General features: G+C 37.2%; 1 protein-coding gene across 4 annotated transcripts in view; it reads left to right on the forward strand.

The window, feature by feature from the left end:
• Positions 1 to 27,746, forward strand: part of TRAPPC8 (trafficking protein particle complex subunit 8) — a 55,592-nt gene that overhangs the window by 13,293 nt on the left and 14,553 nt on the right. For all 4 annotated transcript variants that reach the window (XM_055704580.1, XM_055704582.1, XM_055704581.1 and 1 more), the window contains 21 exons: positions 668 to 842; positions 1,220 to 1,373; positions 2,487 to 2,574; positions 4,024 to 4,271; positions 5,803 to 5,918; positions 7,127 to 7,277; positions 8,582 to 8,682; positions 10,090 to 10,195; positions 11,752 to 11,883; positions 13,944 to 14,168; positions 14,832 to 14,940; positions 15,636 to 15,830; positions 16,021 to 16,151; positions 17,202 to 17,276; positions 17,951 to 18,077; positions 19,115 to 19,272; positions 20,086 to 20,528; positions 23,672 to 23,819; positions 25,102 to 25,198; positions 26,028 to 26,096; positions 26,201 to 26,241. In XM_055704580.1, the coding sequence (XP_055560555.1) occupies positions 668 to 842; positions 1,220 to 1,373; positions 2,487 to 2,574; positions 4,024 to 4,271; positions 5,803 to 5,918; positions 7,127 to 7,277; positions 8,582 to 8,682; positions 10,090 to 10,195; positions 11,752 to 11,883; positions 13,944 to 14,168; positions 14,832 to 14,940; positions 15,636 to 15,830; positions 16,021 to 16,151; positions 17,202 to 17,276; positions 17,951 to 18,077; positions 19,115 to 19,272; positions 20,086 to 20,528; positions 23,672 to 23,819; positions 25,102 to 25,198; positions 26,028 to 26,096; positions 26,201 to 26,241 (3,089 nt within the window). The remainder of the gene's footprint in view (positions 1 to 667; positions 843 to 1,219; positions 1,374 to 2,486; positions 2,575 to 4,023; positions 4,272 to 5,802; positions 5,919 to 7,126; positions 7,278 to 8,581; positions 8,683 to 10,089; positions 10,196 to 11,751; positions 11,884 to 13,943; positions 14,169 to 14,831; positions 14,941 to 15,635; positions 15,831 to 16,020; positions 16,152 to 17,201; positions 17,277 to 17,950; positions 18,078 to 19,114; positions 19,273 to 20,085; positions 20,529 to 23,671; positions 23,820 to 25,101; positions 25,199 to 26,027; positions 26,097 to 26,200; positions 26,242 to 27,746) is intronic.

A 27,746-nucleotide genomic window follows, 5' to 3' on the forward strand; every position in this document is an offset into this window, starting at 1 on the left:
GAACAGGTTTGTTATTAGCCATTAGACAGAACCATTTGTACAGAATTAACTTGGCATAATGTTGATTCTGGCTTTTGACTTCGGAATTTTAGAATGCTTAAAGTACAACTTGCTTTCTGGCTTCTCTGAATTTGTCTTTGATTTAGTGAAGAGATGTAGCAGGGCAGGATTTTCCTTACTAATGGTTGTGTAGTTGCATGAGAGAAAAATCTGAATGCTGCTGCTTTTAAACCAGAAGATGTTGCTGTGTTTATGAATATGGGCTGTTATTGTTGCTCAGGTGATACCTTAAAGTCCCAGCTCTCCTTGGAAGTTGAAAACTGAAGTACACTGGGAGTGAATTTCAGTTATATGTTGGCTATATGAACAGTTGGTCTGTATTTAAAATCTTAAATGAACTATTTGCTATTATGTATTGGCTTAAACTTGAATTCAACGTCACAACTGGAGCAAGTTCCTGTTTCATTTCATGTCATGGATGTTGGTTAACTGACTGTTTAAACACTTTTTTTTTATTGAGACTAAGGCCAAATTCTAATTGCACATAATTTTGTGGTAGTGCATTTTGCAGTCTTAAACATCATATAATCTACTTTATACATCTTGTATTTTGTGATCAGTGGTTGTTCCTGGGTTCTTTGATAAATGCCCTTAACAATGAGTTTAGGTATGCTTGTAGTTTCTTCTAGTGAACCAGAGCCTGTGGAGCAATTTCTGAAGCTGTCTCAAGAGCAACATCGCATTCAGCATAGTAGTGAATACTTGTATCCAAAGTGGTTTATACCAAACACGCTCAAATACTATGTGTTACTGCATGATGTAAGCACAGGAGAAGAACAAAGGTGGGTTTTCTACCTTCAGTGAACTTACCGATGAACTCTGACTGAAACATTTGCATTTATAAATTGTTAAGATTACAGGATCCATTAACTAGTAAGCCAGCTATTAACAAGGCAGATTTTCTGAAGTATCTACTTCTTGTGTTCATATAAAATAAAAAGAATCAGTCCTAGCTTTTTGTGATAGATGCTTGCTTTGGCTTGCTGGATTAGTTCTCAAAGAGTCTGTTTCACTTTTGCATAAAAGACTGCTTTAAAAATAGGAGCATTTTCCTTTTAATTCCTATGGATAATAGTCTAAAATAGTTTGTTGCAATACACATTTAGAATAGAATATGTTTGATATCAAGACAGGGTAAATGCTGTTTCATTTTTTTCAGAGCTGACTCCATTTATGAAGAGATGAAGCAGAGGTATGGAACCCAGGGTTGCTATTTACTGAAAATAAATTCTCGGGTGTCTAACAGAGGAACAGATGAACAGATACCAGATCCTTGGAGTCAGTACCTTCAGAAAAACACTATCCAGAACCAGGTATTAAAGTATTCTAAAGATGATTATAAATTGGGATTTCATATGCACCTTAACTGTGTTACATTTTGCCTTAGTATTATGAATATGTTGCTACAGAGTGGGCTAATAGGCAGTTAAGATACTTCTGACTTACCTATGACTTCTTGACGGCATAAGATTAGTCCTTTCAAAGAACTGTCCTCTGTGCTACTTAAATTGGCAGTAAGGAGCACTGAAATACTAGACTGTCTGAAATAAACTGACAGGAGCACTGAAATAATTAGACTTTAGGCACTGACAAGAGCAGGTAAACTCAGAAGTCTGTCCGGTTCATAGTAATGTTCTACCTTCATTTTGATTAACTTTCTTCACCCTTAAAACTTGTTTTATTTTATTTCCAGGTCATCTTTATTTCACTAAACAGTGGGGGTGTGTTTTCTGGGGGCATGTGTGGTTTTTCTGGTAATTCCTTGCCATTTTAGCAGATGAGAGACCAGACTGGACTGCAAATGATTGTGTTAGCTCAGACTCTTGAGTTCAATTTGCCATAAATGTCTGTATTTCAGGCTTCAGGACCGAAAATATTCCTTCTTGAGTTTGCTTTTGACTGACCTGCAGTTTTAACTGCATCTGATTAAAAGATTTGTTTGTGGAATCATAGTTCTTTACCAAGTCTAGCTGGTACTGGAAAGTCAAAATAACTCATATTCTGTAAGCGAAGTAATGTTCCACCATGAACTAATTAGACCTTTATTTTTTCTGTCCCTTATCAACTGTCCATTGTAGATAACTGATTTTTTTTTTTTGTATGAGCTTGTTCAGGAATTGCTTTAGGGAATGTTTTCACTGCTGTAGACATTGCTGTGTAAGAGTTGGCATTGCTTGCTTTAGTTGACAGTGAAGCCATTTGAGCAAGCCAGGAGATATATTCACCAAATGAAGCAAGTAACTTTCATCTGTGCAATAGGACAGGTTCTTAAAGCCTCACAAACTTACTGAAACAATGAATATATATGAACAAACATGTTTTCTTTATAATTCAGTTAACTGTTATTTAAGTAAACAGCTGCTGTTGACTGACTTTCGTGTGTGCTCTAGTATTCTTAAAATTCTGACTTTTCTTTTTTTGGTCAGGATTGCTATGAAGATTGTCCTTATACTGTCATTTCAAACAAGAATACAGATCACTTGATATCAGATGGCTTAGACAGTGAAATTAAAGGTATTTTTTAAACTTCTATCAAAACAATAGCATTTATACAGCTGTCTCATCTTGGACAGTAATCACTTGAGTTATTTGTTAGGGAGTTCAAAGTAATTATTTTCTAAAAGCTCAAAGATAACTTAACTTGGTGTCAGGAAAGAAATTCTGTGGTGCTGATCTGCTGCATTGGTGATAATTGGTAGATGAATCTTCAATGAGATGGCTGTTGATGTGTTTGGCTCACCTTTTGTAAGATTAAGCATGTTGTTGACAATTAATTAAAAGTAACATAGGATTAAATAGTTAATTCTCATGGTAATAAAAGTTTCACTTAGTGGGGTCTGATGTAGCTTTGAAGCTGAGGGGATTTTTTTTTTTGTCTGTTTGCTTTTAAATCTGGAAATGACAGGGTAGTGACTTTCAAAGTAAGTTGGCTGGAAGAACTTGCCTTGCAATTGAGCTTGTGGATGGCAGAGGACAGTAAATGAAATTGAGGTCAAATTAGTGCATGGCTTCTTTAATTATAAGGCAGTTGTATAGGATTCAGATGAGAAGCATGGTCAAATAGGGAAGAAGTGAAGGTACCCCACGCTGTTTGACCTGACTCAGCCCAAATCTTTCATACCTGACTCTAAAGGCACGAGGAGACTTGGTGTGTGTAGGGGAGCCTGCAGTTGTCTAAAAAAAATGGCTTTCTTGAGCTTTACAGCCCAGATGTAGCCTGCAGGCTGGTGTTTAAACGTTACGTACCCAGCTTTACACTTCACGAGTAAACTCCATTAAGAATTTGTTTCCACAGCTCAGCTTTGCCCAGTGCTAGCTAGGGCCAGATAAAGCAAGCTGACTTTCTTATATAGAAAGGAAATAATAAGAACTATTTAAGTCTTAGAGCAGAAGTGTCTATTTTGGGTAGTAAGATGCAATAGTCATATCAGCAGCTCCTCTCATTGAATTACGAGGACTTCGTAGGAGATTGTTTTTACATCATGGTTGCTCAGAAGGGCTTGGAAAATGAGTTTGTTTTTTCTTTTTTTAATCTTAAAACGTGAATAGAAAAGAGTGAGTGGATCTAATGGAGCCATTGTAATTGCCTGCGTTTGCAACTTTTCATGAATATTTGACTTCATCTGTAATGTTTTCATACTTTTTCCTTCAGTGTTGTTGGTACTAGTCAGCATACTTGGAGATTCTTTGCACTGTAGTTGAGAACCAAAAATGTACATATTTAGCCATGTTGTAGTTCCTGCGATTACTTGAGCTTTCTGAAGAATTTCAGGAGTGATGTCATACTTGAGTAGTGCTCTGCTGCTGTCTTTCTGCTTAGCATCGATCTATAGTGCAGAATAATTGGTGAACAGCTTTGCTTAACAGAGTTCTGAGTAAGGAAATCTTTAAAGTAGGTTACTAAAAATTAATGTAAAACCCAAAATATTTAAGTAACTTTTTTTTTTTTCAATCTTTCCATAGATGGTCTGTCAAATAACTTTAAGACTCACCCCCTTCAACTGGATCATCCCAGTGGCAGTTTGGATAGCACTGATTACACGAAGGCTACTGCATCATTGCAAGACCCAAAGAAATTAAATTCTGGAACGCCTCATGGTGCTTGTTTAACACTGACAGATCACGATCGAATTAGGCAGTTCATACAGGAATTCACATTTAGGGGACTTTTACCACATATAGAGAAGACAATTCGGCAACTTAATGATCAGGTCAGTTTACTCTTAAAACCACTTTGCCATAATAATGAAAAACAATAGAGGTATAAATCCAGTTATTCAAAAACCTGCTTTGAAATTATTACTTCCTTCTGCATCTAATGATTCAATGATCTTATTGAAAACTGTAAATAAATATAAGACAGATAGCTGAAGTTAACCATTTTTGTTCAGTTTGTCTTTTGAAAAAACAAAACTCAATTTATATCAAAAGAGCTTCGGTGCAAGGTGACTTCTTGGTGAAAGCCTATCTGAACTGCTATTGGGGATATCTGTCCTTGCTCTTAAAATCTTAGTATTTACAAAATGTACTTTTTATGTTTCAACATTAGAATGCACAACTGAAGTTACAAGTATATTTTCATCAGTAATTGTCTGCAAAAGAGCTATGTACTTCAGTTGCTGTTTCTTGACAGAAGAGAAATGCATGGCCACCCTGAGTCATGCAATTCTGTTTTGATGTCAGCAGTTTTTGCAATGGAATATTCTTCTATTAAACTAGGATTTTATAGCAGTGTGATATTAAGTATCATGCCCATGTTAAAAAGGATGTGTGTTAAAGTGATTTCCATTACAGTAAGGCCCTTTTTTATTATGTATTTCACTTCCATATGGTCTTAAACGGCTAGAGAGATGGACTGACTTACATTAGTGCAATCAAATTACTGTGTTTAGCATTAGACTGGGACCCAAATTCTGTTATCTTAACTCTGTATTTTGATTGAATTCTCTCTTCAGGTCATAGTTTTAAGTGTGAGGGGGGTTTGGTACTAAGAATCATATTCTGTAAGGGACACTCTCTCCCTGAATTGACTTTCAGGAGTTTGTATATGCTGTCCATGTTTATACTTGGAAAGTTTCATGAAGAACCATAAAAAAAGTGCATAAATAGTGTGGCAAACAGCTTTGCCATTAGGAATGTAGTAATAAATTCCTAGCTGTGGTAAGAAAAGCATGATGTTGCTATCCTTAAAATTATCTTTAAAAAGGGATGTAGTTTGCCTTAAATCCTGGGAATGGCAATTCGCTGTGGAAGTATCCTTGTTAGTGGAAATTATGTAAAAGAATAAAGTTGTGTGACCTTGCTTGCACATAGGACTAGTACCCTTTACACTTGAAATCAGTGTTCACAATGTGGTAGTGCTTTATGTGGGTGATGACAGGGAGAATGTTCTCTTTTGAAGTATGTACTTGGTCCAGCCTAAAACTAAGACTGAAATTAGATACTCTATTAGATTTCAAGCAGACACATCAAATGTTTCAGTTCATAGGACTGAGATATCTTCAATTTACAGCAAAAACAGTGAACCTCAGCTGTCTCAAATAGAACAAATACATGAATTGCAACTTGTCAGTGTCAGTGATTCATTCTAAAGGGGTGTGCTCTTGGTTATGTTACTGTTTCTGTTTTATGGAAAAAACAAGAGTTTAGGAAGCCTTAATGCAGCTTGGATTTTTATACAAGTTTAACCTGTATTAGTATTTCTCTTGCAGTGTACTGCTCTAACTTAGTATCTTTTTGCAGTTAATTTCCAGGAAAGGCTTGAGTCGATCATTGTTTTCCGCTACTAAAAAGTGGTTTAGCGGCAGCAAGGTTCCAGAGAAAAGTATAAATGAACTGAAGAATACTTCTGGTTTGCTGTAAGTAACTTCAGTCCTTATCTTTAGATCCAAACTGAAAATGTACCTTTTTTTGGGGGGGAGGGAAAGCCTGTGTTTATTTGATAGTGTTCCACCAAGTGAACTAAATGAGCATAGAAATCATGAGAAGTACCGTGCCTAAACATATAGTAAAGGAGTAGCAGACCCTAAAGAAAAAGGGGATAAAACCTGTTTACAGAGCAGTCTTTCTGCTATATTTACAGTGAAGCTTTCGAAGTTACAAAAATCGTACATTTTTAAAAGTAATAGTAGTAAAAATAAGCTATGGTCTGCTGTAAGGGATATTTTTAAATTAGTACTATCTTTTCTTATTTAAGGCAAATGCGATGTAGAAGTGTTTTTGTTCATGTAACTACATAATTTACTGCAGTTGAATATAAGTATATTGCTTTTGCAAGTGCACTTGAGAGCTGAATTAAGGGGAATTTCATATTTTTTGCACCTGTTTTTTACACTAGAATTAGGTTTTGAATTTTACCAAATTATACATTCTGTATGTTTGTAGTATTCCTCTATATATGAGGATGTATAATTATGAAAAGTGCTCTCTCTTCAACTGTCTTATTTTAACCATGGAAGTCTAAATAGTTCTTGGATATCACTAAGCCAAAATTAATGTCCTTGACACTTACAAGTTTAAAGCTGTATGTATGTTGTGTGTCTTTGGATTCAAAATCAATGTTAATTTGAGCTTTCTGTATTGAACTTGTAGGAGGCAAACCATGCTGACAAAGTTTGACTAATAAGTGTTTGTTTGTGAATCTTCACTGAAGTGATTCATATGTATTTGGCTAACCAAAAGTTACTGATGCTTGTAGAGGACAGGAACTTGTCCAGGACTAAGACGGTTTTTTAGTGGATTTTTTTCTTTCCAGAGAAATGGGGAGAAGTAACAATTATGGCTAGATGACCAGTGTCTTTTTTGTTTGTTTACATATAGCTCTGTTTAGCTCTGACAATTAATCTTATTGAGCAGTTTCAGTGCTAGCTGCATATTTTTTCCCAGTATTTCTTGGCAGAAGGAAAGCAGCTTTGCTTTTCTTAGCTATTTTTTGGGTAAAGCTGAAGGAATGCAGTGTTTATTCCTACTTTGTGAATAGGAATTAAGATGAGAGGGCATGACTTCATAGAGCATACCTTGCTCTAATTATTAAAATAACTTTAAATTTAAATATTTGTATTTATAGGTATCCACCAGAAGCACCAGAGCTTCAAATCCGGAAAATGGCAGACTTGTGCTTTTTGGTGCAACACTATGAACTTGCATATAGCTGTTACCATACAGCAAAGAAAGACTTCTTAAATGATCAGGCAATGCTTTATGCAGCTGGAGCACTGGTTGGTACTTCATATAACATAAACATTCTGTGAACTTTTCCTAATAATTTCTAAACACTTGTTTGAAGGTAACAATATATGATCTCTTCCCTCCATCTCCAAATTTATAAGGGTCTTGCCAAATCTGCTGCATATCTTTAGCAAATCCTAAAGGATTCTCAAATGTATTGGCTGCTGTTCTATGAAGGGGGTAAAGGTGTGAATGAAAATTGAAGAGTTAATTCTTAAAATGTAAAATACGAAAGGAGAATACCTAGAAGGCCAACTCCAGCAGAATGGATCTTTAGATTTTTAGTCTGATAATCCAAAACCAGGTGCAAAATAATTTTATAGTAGCTTTTTTTAGACTTTGGCAGAATATTATGTGCCAGGAAGTCAAGACTATGTCACTATAAATATGGTATTGTACTATTTTTCTTTAAGGCTCTTGAGCAATATAGTTTGAGTATGTCACTGCTGAACTTCACTGTAAACACATACTCATTAGTTTTGAAACTGAAGGTATATGTGACTAAAACAATTTTCAACAAGATAAATGGGAACACTGGAAAATAAGCTTGTTTAACAATTTTTGGAAGCTATCTTTTGTAGACTTTAGTTGACTTGATAAAATTTTTAACTCTTACTTTGCAGAACTATGGAAGTGTTCTTATACACTGTCCCATCTTGATGTAAAACAGCTTTGTACACTGTCCCACCTTGATATGTATGTTTGCAGTACAGACAGTTGCTCTGCATTTGGATAATCTGAAAATTTATCTTAATTTCTTAATTAACGGTTTGTATGTCTTAATGATGATTTTTTTTCAACCTACAAGTATTAGTCTCTATTTACTGCAGAAAAACTTTTCCATCCTATCTTCACCCCCTAGGGAAAAAAGTAAAATTTCAGAGTCCAGGTTTGCTGGAGTTTCCTTGGAAGCTGATGATGTAACTTCACTTAAGGAAGTCTCAGAAATCAGTTCCTAGTGCTACTTTATGAGAAAAATTGTTCCTGAAATAGGAAATGATTTGTTGGTTTTGTAAAGCGGTGCTCAGTCAATGCTTCTGCATAATGTTGGGGCTGCCATCAGCTGAAAACCTTCTCTGTGTGTGTAACACTCTGGCTGCTGTCTGGCAGACCGATAAGTAGGCTATTGCATTAAAACTTTTATCAGTTAATGTGTTGTGTACACTTTTACATGCCAGTAACCAATTAGATGAAGGTCTTGAACTAGCAGGTGTTGAAATGTATTCCTCAGCATTTTGAGGTTTACAATTTGTTGAAAACAACCTACAGTGACAGTGCTGAATTTCTCTTGTAGGAAATGGCAGCAGTATCTGCTTTTCTTCAGCCTGGAGCTCCTAGACCATATCCTGCTCATTATATGGAAACAGCAATTCAGACCTATCGAGATATCTGCAAGTACGTTGTCTACTTCTGTACTGATCCAATGAAAGGTGGCTTAACTTTCTTCCCCTGCACAGTGATAGTGCCAGATGACTAAAATCACAGAATGATGGTAACTTTTAAAGAGCGAGATGTTAGTTGGTCTAGGATAACATGTAAAGGGTTCTATGCTGCTCTTAAGAGAGTACTCATTAAACTTATGTATTGGATTTTACTTGGTAAGATTTTGGTAGTGGGGTGGCTCCTGTGAGAAAACAGCAGGAGCTGCCTGTGTTGCACAGAGCCAGTTTTCACCCAGCTCCAAAATGGACCTGCTGCTGCCCAAAGCTGAGCCTGTCAGCAAGGCTGGTGGTGCTGTTGAGGTAACATACTTAAAGGGTAAAATTTGCTATGCAGCACCTGTGAGGGGGGTGTAGAAAATGAAACAGCTCTGCAAATACCAAGGTCAGTGAGGAAGGTGGGGTCAGTGAGGAAGTGCTTTCCCACAGCCTGTGGAGAAGACCATGGTGAGGCCAGTTGTCCCCCCTGCAGCCCATGGAGGACCACAGTGGAGCAGGGATCCACAGTGCAGCCTGTGGAGGATCCAGTGCCAGAGCAGGTGGATATGCCCTGAAGATCACTGCAGCCTGTAGAGAGCCTATGCTAGAGCACATTCCTGGCAGGAGCTGTGACCTGTGGGGAACCCACGCTGCAACAGTCTGTTCCTAAAGGACTGTAGCCTGTGGAAAGAAGCGATGCTGGAGCAATTCTTGAAGAACTGTATCTGTGGAAGGGACCCCATGCTGGAGCAGGGGAAAGTGTGAGGAGGAAGGAGCAGCAGAGATGAAATGTTATGAACTGACTGCAGCTCCTCTTCCCTGTCCCCCTGCCTAGTTGGGAGTGCAGTTGAGCCTGGGAAGGAGGAGTTAGGGGAAGGTGATTGAATTTAGTTTTTTATTTATCACTATCCAAGTCTGTTTTGCCTGTGACTGATTGGTGAGTCACTTCCCTGCCCTTATCTTAGCACATGAGCTTTTTAATCTGATTTTTTTTCTTCCTGCCTTGCTGAGGAGGTGGTGTGACAGAGCAGCTTAGCGGGCACCTGGTGCTTGCCAAGGTCAGCCCAGGACAACTTGTTTGTGGCTGTTGGACCTCTTGTTTATCAGATGATTGGTATTTTTATAAATAAAATACTGTATTCAAAAATGCGCTCTAGCTTTGACTTTCAAAAAGCTGCTGCTACAGTAGGATAGGACACAATGTATCAATCTGTGTGGTGCTGTTTTGCAGTGGATGAGCTTTCTTATATTTTACTTTAAGTAAGATAAACAACAGAAAACCAGTCTGATAAAATATGGAGAAAATTTGTCAGATCTGAAGTGAAAAGATTTCTGTGACTTATTTTCATAAATATTTATTAATACATGTATGTTTTTGCTTTAGGAACATGGTTCTGGCTGAACGCTGTGTGCTGCTTAGTGCTGAAATCTTAAAAAGTCAAAGCAAATATTCAGAGGCAGCTGCTCTTTTGATTCGTTTAACCAGTGAGGTAAAACACTTAACAGCTTTTTCCAGTCTTGACCTCCCCCTGTTTGTTTATTTACACAAGCACTTCTAGCTTACATTCTAAATCTTGTCCTATGATACTCTCTAGCCAAAAGTAGCAAATGAGTAGGTATGAAGTGAAGAAAACTCAGTTTACACTGCAAGTGAAGAAACTGATACTGTTACTTGGTTTCTTTCTAGTCAAGTGACTTGCTTGACTTTTTAAAAAGTGCTAAATGTGCATTTTTTTGTCTTTGGCTTTATAAGTAATTTTCTTTGACATCTGCTTAACTCCTGTATGACATACTTTTAACTCCCAAGTTCTTAAACTGAAATTATCAACATGTCTTGCCAGAGCCATAATGGATAGTATCCCACATAAAATCGGTAGTTCTCTATAGTTTTAAGTAACTAAGGCAATACTGTAGCTTAGCTGTTATGAATCATTAGAATCTTACAGTGTAAGTGAAAGCTAGTTTGAACACTTCTGTGATATTAATTGGTGGAAATCAAGCACGGAATTGGCTTCTAATGGCCAGAAAGTGGCTTGCTTGAAAAGGAGTGAAACAAGTGTAATACTATAATGTAGCATCTTCTGTGTAGCTTGGAGGAAAGTCTAACTGGCAGTTAGTTCTCGCTTTGTGGCCAGCTGCACTGAATGTGATGCTTCTGAGACTTTTCCTGTGACAGATTAAACATGGAATAAACTTTCTGTAAGTTTTGCTCTCAAGTATATTTGTAGCTTCGTTCTTTCCTGCCCTTTCAACTTAAACTTGCTACCAAAATTGGTTACCAAGTTATTTAAACAAGGAATTTAAATACTTTTGGCTCTGCACAATCATTTTATGACTTAAAATTGTATTTAGTATGTTTCTGGTGCCTTTTGGCAGTTGCAAGGGAAATATTTATAGGGTACTATGTAGGTAGGCGTCTCAGAGTACATAGTCCAGATGCATACTTGGACATCACTGGTAGCATGGAGTTTGATTGTGGTAAAATCAAGTAGATTCTGGTCTGATTGGTTAAAATAATATAGCTGTGTTTTGGCATGAGAAGAGTACAGTAATGAGAAATTGTATGTCATTAAGAAATCAACCTGGTTCTTGTGATACAAATTCACTAAGTTCCATTGTTCCCTCTGTTTTTCCTTCATCCTGTTAAACCTCTTATTTTTTTGTTTCTAGCCTTAATACATGCAGGGGGTGGGGAGGGGGAAAGGTAGCGGAGTGCTTCAGAGTAATGGTAAATGTTAAAACTGTAGCCCGACTAACTGAAAAAGCAGAAAATATTTCTTTTGTTATACTGAAACAGGTTGATATATAAATCTCTCCACTGGAAAAAAACAACCCAGTGTTTGGTATTGAACACTACATATAACAAAGTGAAAAATACTTCTAATCTTCTTTTATATGCACACATGTACATATAAAGTTTGTATATAAATGAATCTTCAACTTTACAGCACTGTTAGGGCTTACTGTCCTTGTTAGCATTAAAACAAGGCTGCTGTTATCTTTATAATCAACTGTGAGGCTAATTCTCCTTTTCACTTTTAAATAGGATTCAGATCTTCGCAGTGCACTTCTGTTGGAGCAGGCAGCCCATTGCTTTATAAATATGAAAAGTCCCATGGTTAGAAAGTTTGCATTTCATATGATACTGGCTGGCCATAGGTTTAGTAAAGCAGGCCAGGTAAGTAGTATCTTTCCACGTGGAAAATATGCTTGGTATTTGATACTCTGAAAAACATGTTAAACGTGTCATTAGTCTGGAAAAAGATGCTTTGCTTCTGGATACTTTTGTGTTAGTCAAAAGTATTCAGCTCTGGTCGTCTGAAAATGACATCTGTGTTATTCAGCTTAGGCTTTTATTCATGTATCTGAAGTAATGCTGAAGATCACTGACTTGAAACTGAAGTGATGTGTGTATTCATTTCTGAGTCTCAATTTTTATACACAGCAAAATACAAAGCTTTTTATTTGGGCAAAGGAGTATTTTACTATTGAGATAAGTGAGTTGCAGGAGTTAAGGATTTGTTAAACTCTTAATTTATCAGAATAATAGCAAATTTAGGTGCTTTAACCACATGTGTTTAGTGGTTGTGCAGGTGTATGAATAGTTACTACAAAACAAACTAAAGTGTCTCTATGGCTGCTTAGACTTAAGTAGCAGTTAAACCAATACAAATCAGATTGTTTTTACTTCCATTCACACTCCTGTGCAGGCAGCTCTAATTGTGGTACATAAACTCAGAGTTTGTTGGATGTAACTTGTGTGCTTTATTTCTGCCTCAGTTGTGGGATAGACTCTCTAAAGATAGTTTGTGCGTGATTCTTGCTGAGGTTAGCCTCTGGAGTTCAGTTATGGAGCTGTCTTGGAATACATTCAATTTCGGTTTACTAATAAGCTGTAAATGTAAATCTGTAATAGAAGTATATTTGTATTGCAAATCAATAATGCAGGAGAACCCAGGCACTGGAATTCCGTGGTCTTGGGGGAGTGTTCCTACTCCACCCAATCTCATTTGTATCATCCTAGTAAGGACCAAAGAAAGTGGTGTATTCTGGGCTTCTGCATTTAAAACCACAGATGTGAAGAATAGTAGGACTATTTCCCTCCCTCCTTGTTTTTTTTCTTGCAGTAGTGTCCCAGTCTATTGTTATGACAATACAGTACTGACAGGGAGCTACTGACTGGAGGTGTTAGTTTATTGTTGTATATCTCACTCATTTGCCTGGAGATTTTATGCATTTGGTAAAGCTTTGACTTTATCTTCACGTTACAGCTCTCATTGTTTGTCTGATTCTTACGGATATTCTGGTTTCTAAGGGATGCTTTTTCAGTGTTACAGTAAATGTAGGTTACTTTTTCCATAGCCTTAAAGACACCAAAATACTAAATTCTACCAAAGGGAAGTCATCCAGGCTACTCAACTGCATACTGTAATATATTTTAAAGTGTCAGTAATACTTGCTGATGTTAAGGATTTACTGCTTGTACTCTGTCATCACCATACCAATTTAAACATATCTTCAAATTTCCCCATTACTGCTGTAAATAAGGCAATGCTGTTCCCTTTTTCTAGAAGCTGATACTTGCCTGTACAGTGAATGCCTATGCAGATGTTCAGTACCTGGGCTTGGGATTAATGCTCAGGTCCTGATATATGTAGAGGAAAGGAACTGTGGAGCTGACTGGGAGCAGAGCATCTGTCTCCCAGTGGCTGATGCGATCGGTAATTGTATTGTATGCACTGCAGGGCTGTGTTTTATTGGTTTCCTTGGCATGGATTTTGTCCAAAGTGTCTACAGAATAGCAGTTGACTGGAAGTGTCACACTGAAAGTTCAGTTACAAAAGTGGAATGAAGTGTGTTAGATCTAGCTTATGTCCTGAAGCTTGGCAGTAGAGCTCTGTGGATTGTAGCAGTCAGTCCTAAAGCAATACAGAACACTACTTTGAAGCAGTCTTCTCTTACTTACTTTTTTAACTTACTGCCTGTTACACTAGTCTTTGAAAACATGAGCTTAATCTGCAGGCTAGGCTCTGTACTGTAGGAACCAACACTTCTGTGTTTGAAGTTGACCAGTTGCTGTGAGGTATAGTTCTGCAAACGTTACACTTGGCATAATGGGTGGTGATGGTAAAACATCAGTAACTTTCCTGACTTATTGGTCAATCTTCCTGATATTACAATTACAATGAGTGGTTGATGGGATTATTTGAGAAATTAACTCATTTTTTTTTCTTGCAGAAGAAACATGCCTTACGTTGCTACTGTCAAGCCATGCAGGTTTACAAAGGGAAAGGCTGGTCTCTTGCAGAAGACCATATTAACTTCACAATTGGTCGCCAGTCCTTTACACTTCGTCAGCTTGACAATGCTGTGTCTGCCTTCAGGCATATTTTGATCAATGATAGCAAACAACCCCCAGCTCAGCAAGGAGCTTTTTTAAGAGAATATCTTTACGTTTATAAGGTAAATATGACTTTTCAATTGTCTTTATTCCTTGAGTAGTTAGTTATTTTATTACTAGTAATTTTCTGTTAAGTCTTTGAACAATTTTTTGTCATACCTGCATTGTTCCAGGGTTGTTCTATCTAGTTAATGTGTTCATTTTTTATTTTAGGCTTCAGGAAAACCAAGTATGTTGTAGCTGTGTAGTTAGTTACTGTCTTCTAAAGCTTGTAAACAGAATTTCTGTGGATTTGCTAAGTTAGGGTAGACCTTACTTAAGACCGCTGTTTAATTCTGCAGCTCAGCTGTGGTGAGAGTCTTGTGTAACGGTGGTGGTGTAGTGAATGTAGTTTACAAAATCCTGAGTTAGGGAGTCAAGCTTTGCATCAAATAAAGCTTGTAACAGCCATGCAGGCACAATAGTCATTAGACTGCTAGATTAAAATCATTATTCTCCTTTTTCCATAAAGATTTTGCAACTTTAACTTATTGAAAAAAATAAGTCTGTCAAAGCAGAGGAAATTATCAAAACAGTTAATTGAAATTATTGATTCCATCTTAAAAATACTACCTGCTCAAACACTGAGTGCTTATAACTTGGCTTCCTTGTCATTGGTAACGTACAGCATGGACATTATGTATTTGCATAATGTCATGACACTCTATTTTCCTCCTTTGCTCCAGAAAGTAACCCAGCTATCACCTGACGGTCCATTACCACAGCTTCCTTTACCATATATTAACAGCTCGGCAACCCGTGTTTTCTTTGGGCATGATCGAAGACCAGCAGAAGGTTAGAAATTTTTATGTAAACAGAGGTGGAGTCCCTTATTTATGGAACAAACATATATGCAAGAGTTAGTGTCATTTAAAAAAAAAAAAATCATTATGTAGAACTAATGTGACATGCTAACTTCTTAAATACGGTTTCAAAATAAAAGCTTAAGCTTAGTATCTACTTGCTAGACGTTTTTAGGCTTCCTGTGTAAATATGAAATTTGCGTATGTGGATGTGCTGACTTCCACTATTTTACATTGAAGCTTTCCAGCTATGAAAGTCTGTAACAAACTTTGGATTATTAATGCTTTAGCAAATGCTAGACGCTAGTGCCAGTGCTAGAAATTAGCTTCACAGTGAACTTTCTCTTGGATGAAGTATTTGAAACACTGATTCCTGAATGCCTGAATGTAAAGTAAGTTGAGTATACCATGTAGCATGCTAAAATCTTGGAGTTCCACAATTTGCAAATAGAATTATACTCAAATTATCCTCAGTATTGTCTTCCATGTGTGTATTTCAAAATGTCTTGCAGTTTGCTCACTTAAATCACTTATAACGTGACAGTGTTATAAATAATATTTATAAAATGACAGTGACTGAGAACTTAAAATATTTTAACAATACTTACCAAATCACCAATCAAGCCTTCTGTTGCAACTGTTGCGTGCCACTGTTCTCATCTTCTAAGACTGCCTTATTCATACCAGGTGAAAAGCAGGCAGCTACGCATGTAAGCCTGGATCAGGAATATGACTCGGAATCATCACAGCAGTGGAAGGAACTTGAGGAGCAGGTTGTTTCTGTGATAAATAAAGGAATAATACCTTCAAACTTCCAACCAACACAGTTCTGTTTAAATCGCTACTCGGATAACTCTAGATTTCCACTTGCTGTGATAGAAGGTAAAGTTAAGATTTATACACTTCAGAAATAAAGTGAATTAGATAAATACATAAAATATTTCATGTGTTATTGTAGATTTAAACCAATATTCTTGTGCAAGTTAGCACAAGAATGCTTTGAGTCAGGTGAACCTTTAGATTGTGGTAGGCATAGGCTGTCATTATTTTTGTGATATTTTTTTTTTAATAGAACCAATAACTGTAGAAGTGTCCTTCCGAAACCCTCTGAAAGTCCCAGTTCTTTTGACTGACCTTTCATTGCAGTGGAAGTTTCAACCTAAAGACTTCAATGCAAAGCATGATGGAGAAACAAAAGAGCTGGTAAGGCAAGCTTCATCCTTTTCCAACCAAACCCAAACAGCTAGTTATGGAGTGTGTATGTGTATATATAATTTCAGTCTTCAAAATTTGGTAGTATGAAAACAGATGGTTCAAGTGTGTTTAAAAAAAAAAAAAGTAGCTCTTGAATTTTTGTGATGTTTAGATTTTCTTAGATCTGTAGCACACAAAGCAGCCAAGGTAACAAATATATTGTAAAGCTTAATGCTTTACATTACAGAGCAAAATACTGCCAACATTTCACTGTATGTGTAGTACATCTGTTTAGTCACACTAGCCTCGACCAGCAAAAATGTCTTGAAATGTCAATAGGTATTATTGTCGAATACCTTTTTCTTACACAAGCTACTGTATATAGTGAAATATATATTCTGAAAAACTGTGCTGGTATGACATAGGAATACCTCTATTAGAAGAAAAATTAAAATTTATTGTATTAAAAATTAATTTTTTTGAATTATTTAGATGAACCACGTACTACTGTTAAACACAACTAATACTGTCAAAATTTCCTGTGAAGGACTGTTACCACATTCATATTTTTAAGGTTTTAGTATGTTCTAATACTGAATATTGTAGTAAGTTTTTTAATTTGGTTTCCTGGTCAGAAGGATTTGGAACATAGTGATCTCTAAAGGTACTGTAAGTGTTTGTCAGTTATAAACATGGCTTCATACGACTGAGCCTCAAGGATTACCAGTCCTTTTTTCCTTCTGTTCTGGTCTGAACTGCTACTTTAATATGATAAATACTTTTGTGAGTATCAGTGAAACTGATTGGGAATGGTTCTGATTTATAGTGATAAATCTTAAATTTCTCTCAAGTCAATGTTTACTGAGCTCTCTAGCTGCTGCTTCAATTCGGAAAGCCTAAGAAGCTGGGCATACAGCACCTGTTGGTCCTAACTGTCTGCAGTTTAGAATTTGTATACTTTTTTCCTTGAACAGTTTAGGAAGGGTGTGGGAAGTAATATTTATGGCACTTTCTCTGCCTAGGAGTAATAGTATCTGAAAAGCTGTTTCTTCTTTTCAGGGAATGTGTGATGATGGTATGATAGGAACTGAAGCAATAGCAGAATTTCTAATTAATAGTGAGGAGACAAAAGTGGTAAGTACTGTACTTCATGTTGAACTTTAGGATGAAGTTCAGATATTATGATCTCAATACTAAACTCAATAGAAGACATTAATGATATATGAAACACTGGAACTTCTGAATTTCATCAGCATGTATAAATATCTGAAGGGAGGGTGTGACAGGACAAGAGGCAATGGGCACAAACTGAAACACAGGAGGCTCCTTCTGAAAATCAGGAAACTTTTTTTTATTTTTTATTTTACTGGGATGGTGACTGAGCACTGGACACAGGCTGCCCAGAGATTATGGAGCCTCTGTTGTTGCTGATATTAAAAGCTGTTCAGACATAGTAATGGTTAGCTGGGTGTAGGTTGCCCTACTTGACCAGGTGAATTGGACAAGATGACCTCCAGAGGTCCTTCTCAACTTCAATAGTTCTGTCATTCTGCCTCTGTTAATTTTTGCTATAATTTAGGATTCTTTCTGAATGTAATGAGCATCTGTCAGCTGTAGGCTGGTTTAGTAAATTCTGTGTATATGAAATTTTGAATCCAGTAAATGGCCTGTAGTTACTGTATGCAGCTACATATGACACAACCATAAAGTAAATGTAGCTGTGAGTGTTTTTTAGTGATTGGACATTTAAATGTAATAATACTTTTTTCTAGTAGCAACAACAACAAAAATTTAACATATTTCCACAGGCAAGACTAAAGCTCTTTCCCCATCAAACAGGGGAGCTACATATTCTGGGAGTCGTTTATAATCTTGGCACTGTTCAGGGTGCTGTGACTTTAGATGGGATAGATCCTTCTGTTGGATTACAGACAGGTAAGTGTATTATTCCCTGAAGTGCTATGTCTGGGGAAGGGGGGAGACATGGTGTCTGTAGAATAGAATGAAATTGTAGTGTTTAATGTTTGACTATCATCATGCGAGGCCTTCCTTCAGGTGAGGATATAGAAAGAAGGGAAACAACTGAAACAGGGAAAAAATTAATTGGGACCTGTAGGAAGCCTATGAGAAAGGAAGTAACCTCTGCGAAGTCCATACTTTTCCTTTTAAATCTGTGGGAATTCTGAAATGATGAAAAAACCCCACAAACTTATATCTATGCCATGTTGAATCTGTAACAACTTTCATTGACTCTTTTGCCATTCGTTTTTCCTCTGGGTCTTTTGGCTTTTTGTTAGCTTTCAACTTTTTGTTGCAATGATGTTTGCATAGATTCCCAAACTTAAGTTTGGCTGATACAGTTTGTTTTTGTTTTTAGCATCTTCACTTTACAAAGGAAAGAGAACCAAAATATTAACATATAAATGACTTATTGCATATTACTTCATCTGTTTTGTTGAGTCATTAATCTGAAACTCTCACAGGGAAAAGGTAGTTGTGGGAGGAAATGGGGATTAAAGCACATGTTTGAAAGTGTCTAAAAGAAATAGTGATGCCTGTTCAGCTGTCTGTGAACTGGAAACCTTTTTGAATAAAGAACACTTGAAGAGTGGTGGCCTGTGTTTGAAGAAAATAAAAATCTTTGGGGATTTTTCCAGCTTGGCAGAAATTGGGAAACGAAATAAATCATGTTCATGCTCTGTGCCTCCCCCCTAGTTGTAGTCAAACTATTAAAGGGCAGAGTAAGTCCACAACAGTGGATAACTGGCTGTTTGAACTCACAGAAGCAATGCATTATGTGTGACAGTGAGCTTTGAATAGTTCTTTGAGTGATGCTACTTAATCAGTGAACACTGTGTGTACCCAGTAACAGAAAAAAATACTTTTGAGGTTGGGTAGGAAGCCTTGGATCCCTTCCCCAAAAAAGTTAGGAATAGCTTTAAAAAAAGTCAAACTTTAAAATTGTTTTACAGGAAAACTTGTCTCCAATGGGTTATCTGTACGAGGACGACAAGATTTAGAAATCCAAGGGCCTCGACTTAATAACACAAAAGAGGAAAAAACATCTATTAAATATGGACCTGACCGACGTTTAGATCCCATTATTACAGAAGAAATGCCTTTGTTGGAGGTATGTAACTACTTTCTATAGGCAGTTTTGAGCAAATAGCTGAATCTGGAGCTTATAAATGTAGTTGTAACAATGAAGTCTTAGACTTTGTTAATGCCTAAATCTCCAGTTAATTTCTGATCTGTCAGTGCCAAACTTGGTGAGTTTTTTTCAAGTGAAGCTTGAAGCCTCCAAATTTAACATCCTTCTGAAATTGTTATATTCCCTTCAGAATTTTAGTTCGCAACAGCTTTTGTAGCCACATTTCAAGGTGAGGGGAAACAGGCAAAGAAGCTTTTGTTTGCCTGCCATTTATCTAGAATAGTTCCTCAAATTGGTTAATTAGAACTTAGTGGTTTTCTTTACTACGGTTGTTAAAGTGGTTTGACTAACTGGTTAATGACAACACTCTCTAGAATAGAACAATTCAGTTGGAAGGCACCTACAATAATCTAGTCCAGCTGCCTGACCGCTTCAGGGTGGAACAAAAGCTAAAGGATGTTAAAGGCATTGTCCAAATGCTTCTTAAACACTGACAGGCTTGGGGCATTAGTTCTCCTTTTAGGAAGCCTGTTCCAGTATTTGACCATGCCTTTGATAAAGAAATGCTTCTTCATGTCCAGTGTAAACCTCCCATGGTGCAGCGTAGGACACATGGGACTGGTTCAATCACTGGGTACCAAGGAGAAGAGATAAGCACCAGCCGCTCCATTTCCCTTCCTCAGGAAGCTGTACAGAGCAATATAGTTTAAATACATTGGTGGTGGTTTTTCATGCATGTTTGTAACTTGACTCTGTTCAGATTTTTCTTTTCTCCTGTTCTCTCCCATACAGGTGTTCTTCATAAATTTTCCTACAGGGCTTCTCTGTGGAGAAATTAGAAAAGCATATGTAGAATTTGTGAACGTAAGCAAGTGTCCTCTTACGGCACTGAAAGTTGTGTCCAAGCATCCAGAATTTTTTACTTTTGGTGGAAATACTGCTGTTCTAACGCCACTAAGTCCTTCAGCTTCTGAAAACTGTAGTGCGTACAAGACTGTTGTGACAGACCCTACCTCTGTGCGAACAGCACTGCTATCTTCAGCTTCTTCTGCAGACTTTGGGGTTGGCACAGGAGGTCAGCCTGAAGTAATACATGTCCCGCTTCCTGATGCTGTTCTTCTTCCTGGGGCTTCAGTGCAGCTGCCAATGTGGTTACGGGGACCAGATGAAGAAGGTGTTCATGAAATTAACTTTTTGTTTTACTATGAAAGTATTAAAAGACACTCGAAAATGTGGTAAGTTTTTATCTACTTTTTTCTGTCACGCTTAATAGATACATTATAAACATTGAGAGAAATTAAGATTTACGTTTATGCTTACAGTGGCTATGATAATACAAAAGAAGATGCCTGTTACCTGCTCTTCTAAGCAATGATTTTTGTTACACGATCTGATTTCCATCTGAAATTACACAGCCTACACTGCTTCCATCAGTGGCAATTATTAAAATAGGAGGGTTAATGGAATGATGTTAATACAAACTCTGTATGTAGTTTCTCTGGAAGCACATCGTTCTGAGGCATAGGGGGGGAGAAAATCATGACTTAATTTGTTTCTGTGTGTTATAAACCAATCTTGGGTACTTTGAACAAAAGATTTTGTTCTTAGCTAAAATGTGGTTAGTAATTGTATTATGATGAAAGCTATTCTCTTTGAAGGGGGTTAAATACCAAGTTTGACTTGTATGCTGTTGTATAGTGCCTTTTTGGACCATGTCGAGACAGTGGACAGTCAAGTTTGACACCACAAGCTAAGAAATAATGCATTCTTTGAACTTTATTTGAAAGGTAGCAAGTTGACTTATGTTGCTTATTCCCAAGTCCCACCCAGCTAAGAAGGCTCAGGAGATAACTTTTTGAGAAACGTATTCCAGAAAGATTCTGGAGGTGAATAAGATTGTGTTCAGGAAGTGAAGAGATCAGCCTTCAGGAAGCCTGTGTAGCAATCTAGCAAATGGCCAAATACAGAAAAGAAGGCTCTTCTTACTACCCCTCTCTCTTACTCTTTTGCAAATACTATTCTTACGTTACTACCTCGAGCTTTAACTGCTATATAGCTAGAGCTGAGAGAAAGCTGCAATTGGGCTTTATCTAGATTAGTTTATAGCTCACTAAGATTACAGGTCAAAGACCTAAATGTTAATACTTAATTTTCAGGGAGAGAAATCTATTAGAGCTGCATGTGCTGGATTTGTTTGTCTGGAGAATATATCACTGTCCACTTTAAGAAGCAGTGCAGACTAGGAGTGGATCTGTAATCAGGGTTGGGGACCTGGTGTTGTGGTTTAACCTCAGCTGGCAATCAAACACCACACAGCTGCTTGTTCACTTCCCCTCTCTCTGGTGGGATTGGGGAGAGAATTGGAAGGGTAAAAGTGAGAATTTGTGGGTTGAGATAAGGACAGTTTAATAGGTAAGGCAAAAGCTGCAAAGGCAAGCAAAGCAAACCAAAGAATTCATTCACCCCTTGCAATTGGCAAGCATCTCCAGAAAAGCAGGGTTCAGTGTGTAACAGTTACTTGGGAAGACAAATGCCATCACTCAAACATTTCCCCCCCCCCCCCCCTTTCCTTCTTTCCTTCCCCCGGCTTTATAAACTGAGTGTGATGCCATATGGTATAGAATATCCCTTTGGTCAACTGGGGTTAGTTGTCCCAGTTGTGTCCCCCTCCAAGCTTCTTGTGCCCCCCCAGCCTGCTCACTGGTGGGGTAGTGTGAGGAGCAGAAAAGGCCTTGCTTGACTCCGTGTAAGCTGCTCAGCAGTAATGAAACCATCCCTGTGTTATAAGCAGTTTCCAGCACAAATCCAAAGCACAGTGCCTTACCAGCTACTGTGGAGAAAAATCACTCTACCCCAGCCAAAACCAGCACATCTGGTCTCTGTGCTATGCATATGCAGGATGATGGTGGTGAGCGGGGCTACTTCAGATGAGCTCTAGTCACGTGGACTCCAGGTTTGCTTGTGACTGTAGCTTGTTTTTCAGGCTAGTTCTGAGAAAAAAACAAAGTTCATGTGCTGTGAGACTACTCTGTAATGTAAACCAAAGCAGAGTAAGTTGAAGACAGTGAGGAGAATGGATCAGCAGCATATTTGTGGAGTCAAACTAAAAGTCATGCAAATGCACTTTGTTTAGTGGTTTTTTTTGTAGCTTCTGAAATGCCAAAGTTAACTTTTCATTTACCTGTGAGCTAGCCTGTAGGAACGGGGAATTTGTCCCCTTACAATGTAGTTGTTCTGTTCCCCCACTTTTTTTTAAGAACAGAACTTATTTCTCCTGTGAGTTCATACTATTCAGAAAGTGAGGTGTTCTAGAGATAGAAGGTGGTTGCTTGGGGAATATATTTTTCCCTACTATATTGAAGTTTCCGGGGGAACTTAAGCAAAGTGATCTTGTTTCAAAAGTGCTCTTTTGTAGACTGAGCATAGCTTTTAAATTTAAAAAAAATATTTTTGTGCCACCTGAAAGCTATACAGAATCTATGTATCTGTCTGAAGATTAACTGCAAACTATGAAGTTTATTCTGTAGATTGTGACATTATGTGAAGTAGAATTTAGGAGACCACTGATTTCCCCTCCAAAGCAAGTATTGTGTGGTGTTTCAGCATATTTAGTAGGTAATGCGTACCAAATTTTTACATTTCTCTAATGTTTCCAAGTGGAAGTTAGGGTATCACAGAGCTTCTTCTATGTGGGAAAAGCTGATGTATTTTGATGGTGTCCAAGAACTGAAGTTTACTCATCTTTAGAAAAGCAGGAAGGTAAATTTTACAAAGGGCTTGTTGGCCTGGAGTTTGAGTGTATCTGGAAAAAGTCATAGTAGTGATGGCTCTAGAAGTAAACTTTCAAGATTCTTAGTTCAGGGGAACTTGAAAGCAGTGGTATTCTCTCTAAACGCTTTTTAGTAAATGTTTACATAGGAGATGTGACCAACTAGTGGGCTGCTTATGGTTTATTTACTCAAAGCTATTTTCCAAAGTATTTGGTGGCATTAAATACCTTAATGATATCCTTGTGCCCATATATGCCTGTTTGCTTTCACTGTGCTAGTTGTCTTATGTCTGAAATATTTCTGATTGCATTTTTTTGTCATGGTAGCATACAAACCTTTTCCTCCAGTATTCCGAACTGGCTGAGAGATTGCATGTTTGAACAGCACCTACCCATGCAGCATGATTTTTAAAAATAATATAATTTTGTTAGGAAGCTTAAAAAAAAAACTGTCTCGTTAGCTGAAAAAAAAATAAATTGTTTATTGGCCATAATATTGATGACAACCACAAAAGCTAAACTTCTTGATGACAGGATCTGGACAGCAGTCCTGGTTGTTCAGCATGTGTGTTTCTTTTTCTCCTCTCCCCCTTCCCTGCCCCTTCCTAGTCATAGGGTATTAAGGCACACTGCAGTTATTTGTACTAGCCGATCTCTGCATATTCGAGCTACTGTCTGCAGAAGTAATGCCCTTGAGGATGAAGAAGGCAGAGGGGACAATATGTTGGTGTTTGTGGATGTAGAAAATACCAATACTGTAAGTTCTTATTTTTAATAATACTCATCTAAAGCTCAGCAGATATGTCACCAGTAGAACTGAGACTTAAGTAAAAGTGTTTTTTACAACTATGCAAGCACTAAGTAAACCTTGCATATTTAATAATTCCAGTTACTGTTGGAAAGAGTACTAACATTAAGTTATATTTCAACTCTCTGGAAGTCTACTATAACTATCTCTATCCTAAGCAAATTGCAGTACTGTAGTTTGGAGTAATTTTTTCTTTTAGGAAGTCTTATTCCAAATCCATGAATGTTCTTGATGATAACAACTTTTAAGACAGTTCTGAATTTGACAACCTGTGCCTCCTGCAACCTTTCAGTGAAAACACTGCTAGAAATAGTGGTAATGTGAAGCCAAAATTTAACTCCAACTTGAGGGAAGCTTCTGTGTTTACATTTGTTACTAAACTCTAAAAGATGTTTTTGCAAACACAGTCCATATAGAGATGTCTGTTGTGATCTGTTGACTTAGCAAAGCAGATAAAAACACTTTAGTCGTTCATACCATGCTAACTGAAATCTAGTCATTTTTTTTGGTAAAGCTACTCCCATTTTTCCAACCACAAAGCAAGGTAATTGAATGCTCTGTTTATAGAATTCCTAGATGCTTAGGCGGTAGTAGAATCACTGAGCTGATATGTCATTTTGTTTTTAAATTGTGTACACTTCATTTTTAGTTCAGCTACTAAAATGAATATTGTCCACTGTTTCTTTGAGGAGAAAGGAATGTTTTATGAAGTAGTTACCAAGTTAACAGATAACATTGTGTGAGGCTTAGTTTTCCACTACCACCACTCTTTCCAAGAAAGAAAACCAATCCCAAAAGCTATTTTTCATTGTGTACGTATGTAAAAAAGGTTCTTGAATTTTTGGGATTTATGACCTAGCAATGTTCCTAAAGTAATCTTAGAAAATAAGTGGCCTTGTGGACAGTGTTCTGCATTGGAGTTAAAAGCATGGGTTTTATTATAGTTGTTTTAATCTAAAATACTAGCTTGTGGTTTTTTTTTCTGGGGGATCTTTGCTGCTTCTTCATGTGGCTTTGTTTACTGAAATTGGAAGTTGCTGTGAGCTGGGACTGTTGTTTCACATTACAGTGGATCTTAAATCTCTCTTTGTCTCTCAGTACTGTATTACAGATGGTGTGAATAATTAGTTAAGATTCTAACAGTGCCGTCTTGCAATGAACACTTACGATGCAATGTAGAACATCACAACTGTGATTGTCTTGTTTGACATAATCTGTGTTTCTTCCGTAGAGCGAGACTGGTGTTAAAGAATTTCATATAGTGCAGGTTTCAAGTAATAGCAAGCACTGGAAGCTTCAAAAATCTGTTAACGTCTCTGAAGACAAAGGTGTGTATCTGTTTCACCAAAAGGATGGCAAGTCCAGCTTCTACTTGACAAGAACAGTTAAAAATCTTACAAGGAGTTGAATTTGGCTTTCAGGATAATGAATTTCTGAGAACTTTGTCCATTTCAAGCATGCTACAGCCTGTCTTTTGTCAGTGTTTCAAGAAAAGTATATTTCAGACTTCATTAATTTTAAAAATGGGCTTAACTTACAGGTAAACTATTTCTGTGATGTAAAGAAATCCATGTCTGGGTTGGCTGATAACTTGGCTCACAAGAAATATCTTTTGGTGTTCCTTTATTTTTCGTTTTTATCAGTATTTAAAGTGATCAACAAGTCCTCCATTCAGTTATTAGAAATATACCAGAATTGCTAGTGCTGTATCCTGCCTTAACTAATACAAGCTGCTAATTCTTGAAAAGGCTATCCCAGGCAAAAAAACCCTGGACAACTGTTGTATCTAATGGATGTTATCTTTGTTAGTATGCTAACATTTTATGTACTTAAAAATTAGTCTAGACATGTATTTCTCTTGCATTAATATTGAGGGTGAACCAGTCAGATAAACTGAATCTTTTGTCTTCTGCTTCTTCCTCCTTTGTCTGTATCTCCCTCATGTATTATGGCTCATTTTCTGCTCTAGATGTTGATGGAAGGAGTCAGCAGAAGATGCATCTTTACTACCATGCAGTTGCTCTGTTTGATTAGTTATGCCTCTTGAATATTGTCAGTGTTTCTTATTTGTGAAGTTTGAGGGCTGGCTTGACTAATGAGGAGGGACTGTGATTATGTTGAGGGGAGGAAATAAATCTTGCAACCTTTTTCTTTCAGATACTAAACTTGCTAGCAGAGAGCGAGCGAAGTTATGCTTTAAAGCAGTGAGATGCAAAAACTCAGAAGGTAGGTTGTCCCCTGAATGTGGTAACTTACTGAAGAAAATACTGTTTGCTGAAGTTGTGACTTCTCATGATGCTGAAACAATGCCTTCTCTTTTTATCCCTTAGAAAATTACACATTTGCAGACATTGTCTTTGGAAATGAACAGGTAGGTGAATTGGTACAACTGCATATTTTGTCCTTGTGCAAGGTATCCCTGTCATGTGGAAGTATTTCAGTGAAAACCTTTTTTAAAAACTAAAAATGGGAACAGTGCTTTTTGTAGTTCGAAAGGTGAGTTTTGCATGGCAAAAAATACTGGTTTTCTAGGTCAGCTCTTTTTTTTTTACAAAGAGAAAGTAAGAAAGCATAGACTAGTGGATAGTCTGGAATTTAAGTTCCTATCTCCACAGCTGAACCACTTAGGGAGCACGTTGCAATGCTAACTTTTGCTAATACCTTTCTTTCCTTTCCAACCCTTTAGAGCAGTTCTTCTGAATGTTTCCCAGACCTCTAGGTTTCTAGTAGAGATCTGTGGATGTCAGATTCTTCTTATATTGTTTTTTCTTAACTTCGTAAAAATATAGTTACAAATAATCTGGAAACTTGTAATGTATGTACGTACCAGATTATCAAAACTGCTGATGTAGGTTGCAGTCCATTCAAGATGCCTGTTTGTTTCTTCTTAGTTTTAAGTTTCTGGACTGCCATGCTTTTCTAATCTTTTTAAGTATACAGGCATTGTCTGAAGAAGAATCCTTTTAGCAAATGACCTTGGTAAGCAAAAGCTTTTCCAAACCCTGAGAAAAGTAGTCCACTTGCATCAGATGAGAAATCTGCATTAGCATAGTGGATTTAGCTGGATGTCAGATTGCTTATTTTATGCTGAGTGTATGTTTTCCATATATGTATCCAGCTTTTAGAAGCCAAAGAAAACCCATTCACTGCCATTTCATTTTATAGGCATATGAATTGAAGTTAGGACTAAAAAGCTGAGATAGATGATCCCTCTGCATTTTTAAAGTTGGATGAGCTGCATAGATTTCAGCTTTTTTGTAAGAAAACGTTCTCGAGTGGGGGGGTTGGGGAGGGTGCCCTTTCTTCTAGACAGTTACCGCAAAAGTGGATTGTCTGCCTCAGTAGAAGTGTGTTTTACTCTAATGATTAGCAGCTCTGCGACAGCATATTCTGGAAAGGCTAAACTTTTTGAAAGCAAAGGTTTAGGAAGCTGAAGATTCTTACTTACCCTGCTGTCTCCAAGTATTGTTGCTGTTGGTCTTACAACTACTGCTTCCTTATCAACCTTTTGGTGTTGGAAAAGCTCAGCACAAATGATGACAAACTTGACAAACAGCACAGTACTTCTGGCTGTGCCACTTAGGCATGGGGAATGTGCTGTGCAATCCATTATCTTTGGTATTGTAGCAAAATATATGTTCCTACCTTTGATATTTCTGCCTAACTTGAGGAAAATACTAATAAGCAATAATGACTTGCATGTGATTGTGTGAGTTGGATACTTCAGCTCCCTCTGCTACACTTCATATATCACAGTAGGCTGTCTGGTGGTAGTAATCAAAGTCCTGATTTCTAAGCTTGGTATTTGTAGTTTTAGACCAATAATCTATAGCTCTGTTTACCCATGTTACCTTAGATCAGGGGTCCTCACACTTT

This window comes from Falco cherrug, chromosome 3 (assembly GCF_023634085.1).
Source record: "Falco cherrug isolate bFalChe1 chromosome 3, bFalChe1.pri, whole genome shotgun sequence".
In the NCBI taxonomy this organism is placed as follows: Eukaryota; Metazoa; Chordata; class Aves; order Falconiformes; family Falconidae; genus Falco; species Falco cherrug.